This window comes from Crocodylus porosus, unplaced genomic scaffold, assembly GCF_001723895.1.
Source record: "Crocodylus porosus isolate Cpor-Errol unplaced genomic scaffold, CroPor_comp1, whole genome shotgun sequence".
Lineage (NCBI taxonomy): Eukaryota > Metazoa > Chordata > Crocodylia > Crocodylidae > Crocodylus > Crocodylus porosus.
In genome coordinates, this window is record NW_017728913.1 from 7,905,030 (window position 1) to 7,921,760 (window position 16,731).

General features: G+C 41.3%; 1 protein-coding gene across 1 annotated transcript in view; it reads left to right on the plus strand.

Moving 5' to 3' along the window:
• Positions 1 to 16,731, plus strand: part of ARHGAP10 (Rho GTPase activating protein 10) — a 133,101-nt gene that overhangs the window by 87,890 nt on the left and 28,480 nt on the right. Inside the window, exon 18 of the mRNA XM_019534330.1 lies at positions 14,300 to 14,459. Coding sequence (XP_019389875.1) covers positions 14,300 to 14,459 — 160 coding nt within the window. The remainder of the gene's footprint in view (positions 1 to 14,299; positions 14,460 to 16,731) is intronic.

Here is a 16,731-nt window from a genome sequence, read left to right on the forward strand (position 1 = left end):
TTGGTCCTTGGGCCCGCACTATTCAATATCTTCATCAGTGACTTGGATGAGGGGGTGAAAAGCACCCTGTTCAAGTTTGCAGATGACACTAAGATGTGGGGAGCAGTGAGCATGCTAGAAGAGAGGAACAGGCTACAACTAGATCTGGACAGGTTACAGAGGTGGGCAGATGAGAATAGGATGGGTTTCAGTATGGACAAGTGCAAGGTGTTGCACCTGGGGAGGAAGAACCAGCAGCATACCTACAGGCTGGGGAACTCCCTTCTCATCAGTGCAGAGGCGGAAAAGGATCTTGGAGTCATCACTGATACCAAGATGAATATGGGCCGGCAGTGTGGGGATGCAGTCAGGAAGGCCAACTGCACCTTGTCATGCATCCGTAGATGCATCACAAGCAGGTCCAAGGAGGTGATCCTCCCCCTCTGTGCGACGCTGGTCAGGCCGCAGTTGGAGTACTGCATCCAGTTTTGGGCACTGCATTTCAGGAGGGATGTGGCCAGCATTGAGAGGGTCCAGAGGAGGGCCACTCATGATCAGGGGGCAGCAGGGCAGGCCATATGAGGAGAGACCTGAACCTGTTCAGCCTCTACAAGAGAAGACAGAGAGAGGATCTGGTGGCCGTCTGCAAACTTGCCAAGGGGGACCAGCAGGCAATGGGAGAGTCCCTGTTCCCCTGAGCACTGCCAGGAGTTGCAAGAAATAATGGCCATAAGGTGATTGAGAGTAGGTTCAGGATAGACATCAGGAGGTGCTACTTCACAGTCAGGGTGACTAGGTGCTGGAACTAGGGAAGTGTTGCTCGCTCCTACCCTGGGGATCTTCAGAAGGAGGCTAGACGGTCACCTCACTGGGGTTGTTTGACCTCCACATTCTTTCCTGCCGTGGCAGGGGGTCGGACTTGATGACCTGCTTAGGTCCCTCCCGACCCTACCAACTATGAAACAGGCAGTGTGACTGGGGTCCAGTTTCTGTAACAAACAGTAGTGCTGATACAACCAGTTCAATTACTGCTAACACTGTGGCTTCTTTCTGAAATGCGGGAAGTGTGTGGTGCTTAGGTTTTGTTTGGTTTTCATACCAAATAGTAAAGATAACTGGATTAAAAAAAAAGTGATCTGGCCTCTGTTTGACAGCTGGCTAGAGATTAATTGAATGCTTTGACTCTCTTTTTGGAAAAAGGAACTGAAGGGTTCCACAGCAGTATCTGACATGGCTCCTTTACTGCCAAACCAAAGAATTCAGATCTTAGAAGGCAGAGCAAAATAAATCCAGAAGTTTGTCAAGAGCTCCTGCCCAGATCACGTGTCTTGGCTTGTCCACGCAGGGGAAATTAATGTGTGCTTTGCAAAGTTGTGAATTTGCAGTGTGCCAGCTAGTCTGCACTAATGGTGAAGCCTTACTGTGGTCTAAGAATGTCTTTGTGTGAGATCAGCTTACTTCACTTCTGAAAGTGGAGTAATTTACTTTGTGATTAGTTGGCACATCTGGACAAGCAGGCACGTGCATTTCCTGCAGGATAGATAGGAGTGGCACATAGTTGTGCTGCTGTTACTTGTTCCTGGGGAATGCCCCTGTACACACTTTCTGGCATGCAGTACATTGCCCCGAACAGGGGAAGGGTGGTGGTAGAGGAGGCTGGGGCCAGCACCTGGACTGGCCCCAGCAGCCTTACTTGGGGCCCTGAGGGCTTCCCGCGAGCCTGGCCAGCAGCCAGAGCATGGCTGTGGCCAGCCAGGCTCTGATTTTGGGTGGTGCATGCTACACCTATGTGCACTGCCTTTCTTTTTTTTAAGCACTATTTTTTAGATACTAGGATTTCCTGGTGTCTGATTTTGGCTCCTCACTACAAATATGCAGCACAAACCTTTTAACATGCGCTACGTGCATTTTGTGGCATCTCAAAATCCTTTAAAGCACCACAAAGCTAATGTGTGTGCTCGTCTGGAGACCCCCAGTGTATGTGTAAGTGCATCCACATGGAGGATTAGGGCAGGGTTTCTAGTTCACTGTAAATGCACCCTCTACTGGATTACATACTGATGCTCCAGGTGGATATGTTCTTTGTGTTACAGGTGTGCAAAATAACATTTTTCCTCAAAAAGGAAAAAAAAAACTTGGAAGAAAGTATTTCTGGATTTGAGGCTATTCAGTGCCTTGTGAGGAGGACCACTGCTTGCCTATCATTAGGTATTTTTGTATGGTCTTGGTCCTAGTACTGCTTTCTCACCAGTAATCGTGTCTCAGAGATTGTTCTTGCTTTCAGTAGCATTTTTATCGTTTAGGAATCTAGGGCTTTTCTACTGGAAGTTTCCACTCTTTTGGAGACTCATGGGCAGAGGTTTAATTTTTAGCATTCAGCCAGTGTGTAGAGATCATATGCACAGAACAGGGAGAGGAACTCCACCCTCTGCTTGCTATCTGACTTTCACACAGTTCCCCTTTTGTCTCTTGTTGCTCAGAATTTAATTATGAGGTCTAAATTAACACCCCAACATTGGATCTGTGAGTCTGCCTTGAACTGTTTTGCACAGCTTGAAGAATTAGTGATTCTTGAAGCATTTTATTTTTAGTTATCCCTGTGAAAGGTTCACCTGCCATTCTCTGCATTTGTGGGTTTTATTGAAGGAATTAGCCAATCTAAAAATTCACCCTGAATTCTAAAGGTGAATCTGAAAAGAAACAGATCTGTATGAAGGTAGTTCCATGATATTATAGGGGAAAGTACAGCTAATTATGACTCTTAAAAAAAACAAACCGCTCTTCCTTTTGAAAATCAGTGAGAAATCTTGGGGAAAGAGAGATGCAAAAGTGCCTTGAGAATCCTGCAAGTTCATTTGTCTTATACATAGACAATTCTACCTCCTCTCCCCACCCCCACAGCCCCAATTGTGGCTGCAGACTTTAGACCAGTCTTAAAGGAAGTTCAGCATTTTGCAGTTCTAGCTTCCTTCCTTCCTAGCATTTCTGAATTATTACAGAGCTGGGAGAAATCATCTTCCTACAAGAAAACTACCTGATGTATGACATGCGTTCTTGTGTGTATACATAATATAAAATCAATCAAAACTGTTTATTTGATAGAGAAAAAGTGAAGTCAGATAGTAATTCTTTTGTCATCATGCAAAAAACAGACTGCGTAAGAGTCTGCATCCTGAACTCTTACAGGGCCTGTGTTGAAAGAGAATATTGTATTGATGCATAAGCAGGTCATTTGCTGTCTGCTATCTCAGATAAATCTGTATTGGTTCCAGGGTGAAAGAGTCCTTCTTAACATTTTAATTAAATGTAAGAGCTAATACTACTTCTTATGTATTCTAACTGCATACTAATACAGCAGTGAAAGTCTGTGGGATTTGTTATGCAATCCATTTGTTATTTCTCATCTAATGAAATGCAGTAATATAGAGCTATCCTTCATTCTGTGCACATCTTTTTAGGAACCTTGAAGTGTAAAGGGCTCTTTCTCCCCCCTTTTAAATTTTAGCATTGTGTACTATAAATTGCTACAAAATAAGCTACATGGTTGCTGACCACAGTAGCACTGGTTTATCTATGTCAATTTAGAAGCTGGTATGGTTAAATAATACTGCTTTGGTAGACTTAATATGGGTAGTAATCAGAGTTCTCCTTACTTCTTTCAGGTCAAGGAGGTAATTACATAGTCATCTTCATTTACTCAGCACTGGATGGGTCCTTAGTAAATATGAAAGGAATTAAAATAAATAAAAGAATGCTTAAAAGTTCTACTATTTGTATTGGTGGAGCACAATGAGAACTGCAGTTGTGGAAAGCTTAAGAGCATAAAAAATGCCATACTGGGTCAGACCAATGGTCCATTTAGCCCAGTATCCTGTCTCCAACAGTCTTAGAAATGGATGCTATATAGGGAGAGCACCAAACTCTAGAGGGATCCACCTCCTATTCAGTACCCTCCCTGGCATTCGTTATTTATTGATTTAGAGGTGCCAGAGGCAACATCTCCAACCGTTTTGTTCAACAGCCATTAATAGATTTATCATTCATGACTTTATTCTGTCCCTTTTTGAAATTGCCTATGCTATCTGCCTCTACCATGTCCTGTGGCAGTGAATTCCATACGTTAACTACCTCTTGCATAAAAAGTACTGGCTCAGGTTAGTTTTAACCATCATCTACTAATTTCACTGGGTGTGCCCCTTGTTGGGACTTGGTGAACAGCAATTCCCTGTTCACTTAGTCAGTACTCTTCATGATTTTATGGACATCTATTACAATGGGAACTGTAGTTATGGAAAGTTTCACCCTGAATGAGAGTGGGTGGTGCAGCAACATGAGTTTGCAACCTATAACCAGTCAGACTTGGCTAGTACCTCTTGCACTCTGGAGATAGTCTAATACTAATACAGCTCCCAGAGTGCCTTCACCATGGAGTCATCCAATGAGTCTTGACAACAGTAGAAAGCTGCCTTCCTCCAGTGGAATCCCTGATACAGGATATCAGTAAACACTACTTGTTTTCCCAAGGATTGACTTTTTTGTGGCAGTGGTCTGCGTCTGTTGGCAAATTGGGTACAAATTGCAATTGCTTGCTAGAGGGGCTAATAACATTTGTTAAGTGATAACTCTGGTGAAGCAAATAGCAGTAGGCTGGCTGCTTTTGGAAGTTTAAATATCTTCTCTTGGAATCAGTTCCTTTTGACTTCCTTTTTTATTATAATGTAAATATTCTGCTTCATGGTGTAAAGTAATTTGGTTTGACTTCCTTTTGACATTGTCACCTAAGTGGTTCCCTTCTGTTTATAATCTAATTCACATAACAATTCATTCAACCTTTGAAGTAGAGGTGGTTCTTCGTGTCGTAATGTAATGCCTGTTAGCCATTACTGACTTCATAATGTGATCTGTGTTTCTTTTAACTTGCGCTGACATTGAGGCACAATTGATTCTGTCACATCTGCTTCCCATTTCTATCTTAACTTGTGTATCTGTAGAAGCTGTAACATGTTGAGCCTTCTTCTTACTAACTGTAGATCATCTTTGTTTGGGCATATCTGTTTCATCCCCAACCTGTTAAGTTCCTAGTTAATGAAAACATCAGATATACTCTTAAGTTCACGTAAGAATAGAGCTACTTTCTGCTTGGTTAGATTTGTGACTTGTTGAGGAAAATAAATTATTTCTGGTGAAAGAATGCTTCCAATTTATTGGCTAATTGGCTACATTAGACTTTAATTAAAGATGACAAGGCAAAAAGTGTGGTGTCTTTTAACCTCCCATTGTGACATATCTGGATAGCTAATGTGACAACTACAACATGCATGAGAATTATATTTGGCTCAGAATCATGGTGTCAGTAAAAAGTGTGATCTCCACTGTTACTATAGAAGCTTTACTTTTATAAACGACTTTTATCCTATGACCACTTTTGATCCACAGATGTTGGTAGAAGGGATAACCTTAAAGATTCATCTTTCTCTTTGATGCTGAAATGTGTAATTCTTTAGCTTACTCAACTTAAGGTTTGCAGAGAATTTGGTTAATAGTTTGATTGAGGGTGTTAACAGTCTGGTTTTCCTAATTCTTGTAACAAATGAATGTTTTCTTATTTAAAATTCTTGGGTTGAAGCCAAGGACTGATTAGTGATGTTTCCAAGATGTTTCAGTTTCTTTCAGTTTTGGACGACAACAAAAAATATTCTTTGATGAGAACACGCATTCCAGTTGCTTTTGGGGGGGTGGAATTAGCTGGTCTGTCAGCAAAGTGCAGTTTAATTCAGATTCTGATAGAGCTAATATCACAGTTTATAGTGAGAAGGCTTTCATCCCAAATGCAATCTGATTGAGGGGAAGGGGAAATGAAGGTGCATGATTGCTGGGAGACAGGGCAGGCTTTTATGTGTAGTATAAGAGAGATGAGCTTTAAAAGCAGATACGTTAATGCTGAAATGGCTTTTACTAGGCAGCTTCCTTAACTATAAGGGGTGACACAGAAGAAAGGTTAGAGGTTCTTGAGGGAGAAATGGAACAGTGGGCAGTACAAGCTGGCAGAGCGGGTTGAGAGGTGAATAACAGTATTATGTAAGTCAAGTAGATTTGCTAGTTAGTCCTGGGTTGAAGTGCTGTAGAGATAAAATGCTTGCATAGAGGACGGGGGGGAAATGGAGAGCTAGCAGAGTTGCTCAGATGGGTATTGTGGTTAGAACAGTGAGCCAGGAAGAGGTCTAGGCACAAGGTGTGATGAGGTTTTTGGTAGCATAAGTTTTTTAGCTCTGTATAGTGAAAGTAAAGATTGGATCTTGCATGTGACAACTACAACATGAAAGATCCCCAAATATGTCAAGAGGTAGCCTTGAAGGTATGCCTCTCAAGAAGTGATTCTTAATCAAGTTGACTTGAGACCCTGGGATGCCTTGAGATCCTTTCAAGGGTGCTGTGGAGTGCCACACAGTGTTAGATTTGCAAACACGATTCACAAGATAAATCCAGAGGTTTGAAATAGGAATCCAAAGTAATAAAAACATTCTGACCTGCTTTGGTCTTTGAGTCCTTTGCAATAGAAGAATTCATCTATTATTTTTCTGTGGTCAAAAAAAAAACAAGTGAGAACTAAGAATGGCACTTTCAGAGGGGTGCATTGAGTCTAAAAAAGGTTGAGAACCACTACTCTAGAGAGGAGATAAAGTCAAAGCTGATACCTGGGTTGTTGACTGAAAGAATCCACAGAGAATGGTGGTTTTGTCCAGTATTGCAGAAGATGGGGTTGAGGGGGAAGAGGGATCAAGAACTCAGTTTTCTTGTTGCGTTTAATTGATGACAGTTAAGAAGGAGGTGCTGTGAAGGCAGTCCTATTTGTACAGATACTTCTCATAGTTCTCAGCATCTGGGCCAAAATCAGGCTTGTAGATGATAACACCCATCTTGAGAAGAGGAGATGAAAGCTAGTGACACCGATGAGAAGTGAAAACAGCAATCCATCAGAGATTATACAGAAGAAATTATCTGTGAGAGTGCTTTAGCTAGTTTGGAGAACTGCATCAATGAGCCTCAGAAGTTACGGTGTCTTGTTTGTTTTGCTATACAGATAATGGCAGGATAATGGGGCTTTTGGGGAAAGTGGGTGGAAGAATAAGAAGTTCTTGGGTTGCCTGTCAAAAATAGGAAGCATAAAAGATATCAATCCAATATACAAATATAATATTTCCTACAAGTGGAGGAGTTGACAGTGTTGCTTACTGTAGAAGTGGTGTGTAGAGAGAGAAAATAAGCATTGTGTTCTTGGGTTTTCTAACTCACGCAGTTAAAGCAGCAATAGCAGCAGCAGCAATAACAACAACAGTAAGGCTGTTAATAATGACTGTGCCAATCAAGTGCTATGACTAGTAAAGTTAGAGTAGTAAGCAATGTTTTAAAAGTTGCTTTTACCTTTCAAACCTTTCAGCATCTTTTGGCTTCTCAAAGTAATATGTAAAAAAAAGTCAAATAATATAATTTAGAAGTTGCAAAGGGGAGGAAAATTGATAAGGGGAGGTAAACATATATGGAAAAATCCATGGCTGGGCAGCATCAAGGAAAATAATGAATTTAAGCATTTCAAGCACAAAAGAAATACTAGCAACAGTAGAATTGTTAGTGATACAAAGAAGATGGAAGTGTTAAATAAGGATTTTTATTCAGTATTTGGAAAGAAGCAGGATTATGTACCCCTGTCACATAGATTCATTGATTGTAAGCCCAGAAGGGACCTCAGAAGATTGTTGAGTCCAGTCTTCTTCATCAAACAGGAAAGGTAACTGGGGGTCAGGTGACGCCAGCAAGGTGAGTGTCTAGTCTCTTGAAGATTTCCATGGTAGGTGATTGCACCACGTCTGGAGGGAGCTTATTCCACAGTCTGGACACTCTGGCTGTGAAGTTTTTCCTAATGTTTTGCCTGAATCAATCTTCCAGGAGTTTGTGGCCATTTCTCCTGGTTTTCCCCTTGGGTGCCCTGGTGAGCAGTTGCTCACTGAGCCCTTGATGTACTCCTCTAGTGTAGCAGTAAGCTGCTACCAGGTCCTTCCTCGGCCTTCTTTTCCTCAGGCTGAAGAGTCCCAGGTCCCTCAGCGTTTCCTCGTATGACTTGCCTTTTAAGACTCTGATCATATGGGTGGCTCTTCTTTGGACTCTCTCAAGCTTGTCCACGTCCTTGTTAAAGTGTGGTGCCCAGAACTGGGCACAGTACTCCAGCTGTGGCCTCACCAGTGCTGAGTAGGGTGGAAGAATCACCTCCTTGGTTTTGCTGGAGATGCATTGATGGATGCATGCCAGCGTATTGTTTGCCCTACTGGCTACAGCATTGCACTGCTGGCTCATATTCACACTGTGGTCTGTTATTACCGCCAGGTCTCTTTCATTCATTTGGTGCTGCCAAGCCTGTAGGTGTGTTGGGGGTTGCTCATCCCTAGGTGGTGCACTTTACATTCCTCAACACTGAACTTCATCAGATTCCGATCTGCCCAACTTGCTAGTCTGTTTTGGTCTGCTTGTATCTGTACCCTATCTTCAAGCGTGACCAGGCTTCCCCATAACTTGGTGTCATCTGCGAACTTGGTTAGTGAGCTCTTCACCCCCACATCCAAATAATAAAGATGTTGAAAAGTACTAGAATGAACACCAACCCCTGCAGGACACCGGTGCCCACCTCTCGCCAGGATGACACAGATCAGTTCACTACGACTCTCTGGGTTCTATCCTGCAGCCAGTTTTTCACCCACTTGGCTTTCTTGGAGTTAAGCCCACAATCCTCCAATTTTCTGGTGAGGACATTGTGGGATACTAAATCAAAGGCCTTTTGGACATCTGGGTATACAATGTCAACCTGCTCTCTTGTGTTCAGGTGGCGAGTTACTTATCCTAGAAGGAGACGAGGTTGGTAAGGCAAGACCTGCCCGCGACTAAGCCATGCTAACTGTCATACAGAATCTTGTCTTCTGCAAGCTTATTGCAGATAGACTTCTTGATGAACTTTTCTAGGATTTTCCCTAGGATGGAAGTTAGGCTGATTGGCCTATAGTTATCTTCCCTCCTGTCCTTGTGGATGGGCACAACACTGGCCCTCTTCTGGTCCTCAGGGACTTCTCACTGTCCCCCGTATAGGGCTGAATCCAAATCAAATACAGCCCGCTTCGCACACCCCTGCTGATTTTGTTAGATACCATATTTCCTTACATATAGCATGCCCTGAAATATAATACACACCTAGTTTCTGAAAGACAGAATGAAGGAAAAAACCTTTCCTTGTAAGCAACTAAATAGCAGCAGCTAGGAAGCTAACCCTGCTATTTGTATTATTTCAATGTATCACTGCAGAAATTTACTTTCGCTCTCACCCAGTAAACTGCAGATTCTGCTGTTAACATATTTCTCACATATAGGCGCACTCCAGCTTTCACTCAACTGCATGCTACAGTGCATCTTGTGTCAGGCACATTGTGCCTTACTCCACTCCTGTGGTTACCAGTACTCGATAACATTGCTTCCATTCATCTCCACTGCACAAATGCTGAAGTACACTTACTAGCCAGATTCCAAGATAATTCTATGCTGCCACTGCGTTGGAACATATATTCTGCCAACCAGTAGCTCAGCTCCCCTCAAGGTACCCAATATGGTCCACCCTTTCAAAACCTTTTGACTTTTCCTTACTTATTCACTGGCATAAAGAATGGTCAGCACAAGCACCAATCAGTCACCACATTATCTCTGACCCTACAGTCGGTGAACCAGGATTTAACTGGCCATGCCATTATTGGGCATTACTCAACCATTTTTTAACTGGGTAGGGTTACTGCCTCAAATCTATACCAATGGGGGCTTTACAATGACAATAAATGCCCTTGTGGGCCAAGGGCAAACCGTGTCCCATTTTGTTGACTTGTGTCCATTTACAGTGCTACCTGGTGACCATCAAGCTCTTCCCACTAGTGATGACATAGCTGAAACAATATGCTGAAACCACATATGCTAAATAAAATTTTCAGCAGCTGTTCTGTATGTGTTGTATGTGGAAAAAAATGATACCACCATGCTACACTTAACTTACCTTGAGTTGTATTGAACCCTGTGCAAAACACAGCAGTTAGTGTCACTTGGAAACACAAATGGAGGAGGAGAAAAAACAAGGGGTGCTGGTGCCAAAATTGTGCATATATGTTGATTTCACATCACAAGTCTCATCAAGATACTACCAGCAGGTCACTTGCTGCTTCAGGCACAAGCTACAGTGCTCAGTCAATAGCTATGGCTGTGACAGGGGTTAACACAGGGCTCCACCATTCTAGCAGCTGTATAACATCGACAGTGTCTCTAGGCATGTTTCTTTTTCAGTGAAGGAAACAGCTTCCCTGCTTAAAATATGTACCCCAATGTTGGGAGGCTCATTTTGTATTGTATATGAGAAAATATGATAGTCTATAATGGGACACTCTCCACTCCTCTTTATGGGGTGGGAAACTAGGCAGGAAGAAATGTGAGAGAGAGAGAGCAAGCAGGGGAGAGCATACCTTGAGCTCAGTGAAGCCAGCCACCTAATTTTTAGGCACTGCAGAGAGCCATCTGATTGATGTTTCAGAATATAGCTGTGTATAGGAGGTGTTTCTACTTGGTTCCATGGGTTTTGCTCTTGGGTCTAACTCTAGTTAGCATTTTGTCAACAGTGTGGAAGTAAATATAAAACCACTACTGATAAAATTTGCAGATGACACAAAGATTGGCAGAGTGGTAAATAATGATGACAGGGCAATCATACGGAGGAATTTGGATTATAAAATACACTTGTCTGTATTATAATGCAAACTTGAATCTAGGAAGAAAAATGCAGCCCGATCCTTACAGGATACAGGACTGTATCCTAGAAATCAGTGACTGTACCAAACCCTTTTTCCTCATGGTAAACATACAATTCAACATAATTTCCCTACGGCAACACTAGCCAAAAAGAATAATGTGGTCCTTGGATGTATAAACAAAGCAGTCATGACTAAGAGTCAACTTTTAATTCTGAAGAAGATGCTGGTGAGACAACAGAACATTGTGGCGTGGCTGATACCCACAGTTTAAAAACAATGCTCATGTATCATAGAGGGATATAGAAGAGGGACACAATGACACAAGGGATGGAGAAAGTGCCTTACAGTGAGAGATTTAAAAAGCTCAATCTGTTTAGTTTGTCCAAAAGAAGGTAGATAAATGAATTGAATAGTGTGTGTTAGTATAGTTGTAGGGGGAAAGCACTAGATACCAAAAGGGCCTATGAGCTAGGAAAGAATGGGGTAAAAGAAATTGTGGTTTGAAGTTGAAACCAGATGAGTTCAGATTGGAAGGAAGACCCCCACTCTTAAGTGACAGTGGTAGTAATGTTTAACTTTCTGGCATGGGTGGTTGTGGATTCTCTATCTCTAGATGTCCTCAAATCAAGAATGGACATCTTTCTGGAATGTGCTTTAATGAAACACAAGTTATGGACTCAATGCAGAGGTAACTAGGTCAAATTTAATAATCTGTGATGCGTTAGAGGTTAGGTTAGATGATCTTATGGTCCCTTTATGGTTTTAAACACTCTGGGCATTTTTACATGTGTTTTGGAGATGGGAGGTGGGAGTGCTTTCATTAGAGCAGGTCTCAGAGCTGTTCTAATTAAAATGCCCACAGCATCTTGTGTATCAGCATCCATGCTTCAAAATAGCAGTGGGAGTGCTTTATCTAAAGCTCGTCAAATGAACTTTTGTTAAAGTGTCCCCCACCATTTTGAAGCAAAAGATGCGGAGGCTGGATGGAGTATGCTAATTAGCATACTCCAGCAGACTCAATTAATTGAGTTTGCTCTGATGTGCTGTAATTACGCCATGTCAGAGCAGCCTCCCAGACATGTACAGACACCCTCTGTTTGGAAGTTTGGGAGATACTGGTTATAGCTATGTTCTATTAAAATGTTTCATGTGAATAGAAGTTAATATATTTATCAAAAGAGATTTCCTAGTGTAGTAGTGAAATTGTTTTTGTGAAACTGGGTGTTTTGTCATTGGCTTCAGTAGGGCTAAAATTTCACCCTGTATATTAAGGAATTTATACTGTACCTTCCACTTGTGATATGTAAGTGCTTTCCAGCTGTTTTTAAAAATCTCATATAGTGATTTTTCATATTTTTCACCTGTCAGTGTGTACATTTACACAGGCTGTATTCCTGTTTAGTTTTTGATTGATTGATAGTTATTTAGTGACTTGCAGAAACAAGACAAATCCTTCTAATAGATGGCTTTGAGCTGCACCTGTACCAGTGGTTCTGGAAAGAAAGTCTTTGAATAGAAATGTGCAATAAAGAATTACATTTCTCAGTAAATTAACATAACAATATTTCTGTCTTATCAGAGGTTTATCATCATGGTATGTATGACTGCAAATGAAACTTAATGAATTGTTTTTTACCTGACATTCCTCCAGTTATGTCACGCAAATTTCAGCTGCAACATAAAGGCTTCATTGCACAGAAGTAAGGTGTAGTGCAGCTGCTACGTGGGTGAGCAGGATTAAGTTGGAATGCTAATCTGAATGATTTTTTGAGGTTAACAATCTTCTCCTCAGAGCTTATCATACTTTGTTACTACAGGCTAATTTAGATCCTTAAATTAGCAGCTACTTTAGGGAGAAATTTTCAGATGATCACTTTTATCACTTGAGTGTTTTAGTTGTATGTCATTTTAATCTCTAGAGAAGTTCTTTCAAAATTACTGGAGATGGCTGCGAACGCAGGCATTTACTGCTTTGAATTTCTGCTTTTTCAGCAGAAATAATTGATTTAGGTAAAGCAATTGTAAGGTGGAGGGCAGTGGCTTTTATCTCGGAAGGTGAGTCCTGGTTGGCCACGTTTACTTGAAGAGGGTGGGGGAGAGATGATCATTATAATAGTATAGTTCATTTCCGATAAAATTGAGCTAACTTCAGCTGTCCTCTACAAGGATTAATTATATAAATTATAAAAACTAGACCATAAAATTTTAAAGATTTATTATTTTTGTATGCAATATTGTGTATAGTCTCCTCAAACTAATACTTGCTTTAATGGCTTTGATTTTAAAAAATGGTAATAATAGGATGTAGGGGTTTACTTTCCAACTACTTTTTTGTGAAGGAGTTGAATTATTTTACGGAGGTTGAATGGCCAACTCCCTATGGATACATACAAGCATTACATTTGGATCCACCTAACAAAGGTAGATCCCCCCTACCCAAAGTTACTTACTCTGTCTGCCCATGCCCCCCCAACAGCGGCAAACATCTGCCAGCACTGTTCCCCGGCTGGGTTAGGGTAGCTTAAGCTAAGCTGCCTAAACCTAAACCAGGGCACAGCGTGTTCATTGCACATGTACTAGTCTACTGTTGAGGAACATAAAAATGAAATTAATAGCCACTGCCATGGGTATATAGATATATAGTGGGAATAGACTGGAAATGAGGGAAAATTTGACGTTCAGAGAGACCAAGGAGGTTGCCTTGAATATTCATTATTATTGGTATATATTATATAAATATGTTTATTTGGTTTTAAATGCAAATACAAAAATATAATTTGACATTTCTAAATAGATAAATCTAAGCAGAACACATCAATAAAATATGTATTTATGGCAGAATGATCTCATATGTAGTAGCTTGTAGTGATGAATACCTTCAACTTTCTTCCTTAACATTTGCAATGAAATACATTCTCTGTGGTCTTCAGTACCAGAGAAATGGAGGCACCAGCAAAGTAAATGCACTTCTGAATGTGTACGCTCTAGGTTGATGTTTCTGGAGCAGCCTATCCATCAATCAGTTGACAAGGAAACAATGAGGCCAATTACAGAGTAGCAATAGCAACACCCTAAAATCAATACTTTTAGTATTGGTGCATTTCCCAAGTGTCTGCTGTTTACAGATTTGTGGCTTATTGTGACCTCTGCAAATTCCATCTTCTGACCTTTGATAGGATTGTAATTACTATAATTGTAAGGCAACAATTTTTATGAACTTTGTTAACAGAATTACAACAAATATAGGTGACTGGTTATATCTGTCAATAAAATTACCAGCTGAATTAGGATATCCATCTTAAAGACTACTCAGAAGAATGTCAGATGTGGGTTGTTTAGCAAAGGTAACCTTCTAACAATGGTGAAGCTGCATATCATTGGGAAATTTCTAGAGTGATACCCATGCAGCATATTTTGTGGATACTTCTAAGACAGGAAGGTAACAACTTTTCAGTTGATTTTCTAACCTGTTTTATTCTTATGTTTTCCTTCTATAGGTGACAGTCATAGCTCTCCCAAGGAGGACACTCCTACTGGCAGCATGGATTCTCTTTCATCCCAGTCTCCTACACCTGCAATCTCCAGCAGCCCTTCTGGGCCAGACAAAAATCATCTTATTTTGGATAGTGGCGATGGAGGGGAATGGGCAACCAATCAGTAAGTTATGCTGTATCAGTTGGTTCTGGAAGAAAATGCTCTGTTGCCTTAACATGAATATATGTTTAAAAAATGTATTCCCCTCATCTTCTCCTACCAGGTGCACCCAAAGTGACTGTAGTTGAGTGTATAGACTACATTGCTATAACTAAGGAATCACATGAAAGAGTCCATAAAAAAGACCTTTGGTGTGGCTTTACATGACAAAAAGCACATTGTCTTACATACCACATGCTCCCAAATAAGGCACGCACCTTTTTTTTGGAAGGCGGAATGAGGAAAAAAAAGATCTTTCCTTGAAAATATCAGTAACCATTTTCACAGATAGAACATAGGCTGCTGCAGTAAGCTGGGGGGAGGCAAACCTGTGGATGCTCGGTTTAACCTATAGCTACAAGACATGGTAGGCATTGCTGGCTGCCCTCTGGAGAAGAAGAGTTTGGTTCCTGCAGGGTCAGCCCTCAGCTGACTGGCAGGCACTTCCTGACCCTAGTTTTTGACCTGGGTGGGAAGGCAGCAAGCACTTGCTGAGTCATTTGAAGCCTCACCGAGCCCATGAAGCAGGGCCAGGAAGTTTAGTTTAGCCCCAGCACCTGCTGAGTTAACTGAGGACCTGATCCTGCTTGAGCTGAACTGCCCAGCCCCTTCTTCGCCAGCCAGATGGGTCCTCAGCTGACTTGGTGGGCACCTCTAATGCCCAGGTGGATCAAGACGAGGACCTGGGCAGCATGCTCCCATGTGATCAGGCCCTCTGGTCCTTGCATTTCTTCATTTGAACCACACAACACCCTCCCGCACCCTTCCCCCCCCAATTCCCAGTAGGCAGTTTTTGGGAAAAAGGTGTCTATGCTGTGTGAGTAAATACAGTATATCAGATCACATGCCACATCACACTTTAGCTTCATCATATGGAGAGTCAAGATATTTTGCTTCTAGCAGTTTTATAATTTACAGTGTTTTATTTAGGCATTGCATAGGTAAAAAAGAAATAATGTTATACATTGAATATTTTATGTCAAGTGACTTTAAAACCAGTGTATCTACCTATATGTCTAGCCCGAAGGTGTATACAAAGTTTAACTGTGGCCAATACACTGTGTCTGAGATTTAGGAGCAAATTCTATCCTTGGGTGCGCACATACCAAGTGCGCTAAAGTTGATCAGAGTTGAACATTAATAGTCAAGAGCGGAATTTGGTGTCGATAGTGCATTAACATATAAGAATGCTTCCGTACATTAAATTAAACTGTTGTGCAGTTTGTCACTTGGAATAGGCTTTGTAGCTCTTTAGTTAGCAAGCTTGATTCTAATTCAGCAAAAATGACATTGTGAGTTTTAGTACACCATGGCTCAATTCAGAACACGTCCATGTCTGAAACATAAGGAGTTAGACATTTTTGATCATAAATCAAGCTCTGAGTGAATTCCCTAGTTCACTATTCCCACAAAATGTCATGAAAAACTCTCCAACCTTGAGTGCCAAGAAGGTGGATGAAGTCTGGAGAAAAGATTTTGCCTTTTTGTTACAGATATTTTCCATAATGGCATTTTGAATAGGCTGACCTGTGTGTGTGTATGTGTGTGTGCGCATGCACTTTTTCCATAAATAGCAATAGTGAGTGCTTATTGATTGTAATATTTTCCCCAAATATGGTGAAAGAACACTGGATTCGCAATGTTTTTTCCACAAATGCAGTGATTTCTGTTGAGAGTTGTAATCTTTTATTTATTTTTACCCCCTGCTATTATTCTGATTTAGGGGGGGTTTTTTTGGGGGGGGGTTTTTGTGAGCTAAAAGTATGCACGCACAAGTAACAGGCCAAATGAGAAAGAAGTAGTGTTTGTTGAAAGCAAATATTTGTGGCAAAACGAGTGCTGTGAATAATTCAAAAAACTCCCTCAATAGTTATACAGCTAGGGAGTGCTAATTGAGTAAATTGTGTTTTAGTAAACATTCATGAAATAGAGAAGGAAATGTTGGTTCTAGGCAGCAGCTATGGGAAGTGAGAAGCAGGTCCAGGCTGTTGAGACCATACATGAAAGACTTATGCAATCCTGGTGGATCTTGACATTGTGTGTTCTCGTACAGCTCTTTGGTTGCTTAGACTGGATAAGCTTCTGGGTTGGGGAAGGCACTGGAATGGCAAGTGGATTTGGTACTAGTTGGAGGCACTAGTCAGCCACACCAGGAGAGAGAATTCTGTGCATCTTAAACTGAATCCACAAGGCCTGTTGTTCCTGAGCAAGAGCAAAAAACATCAGCTGAGGATTT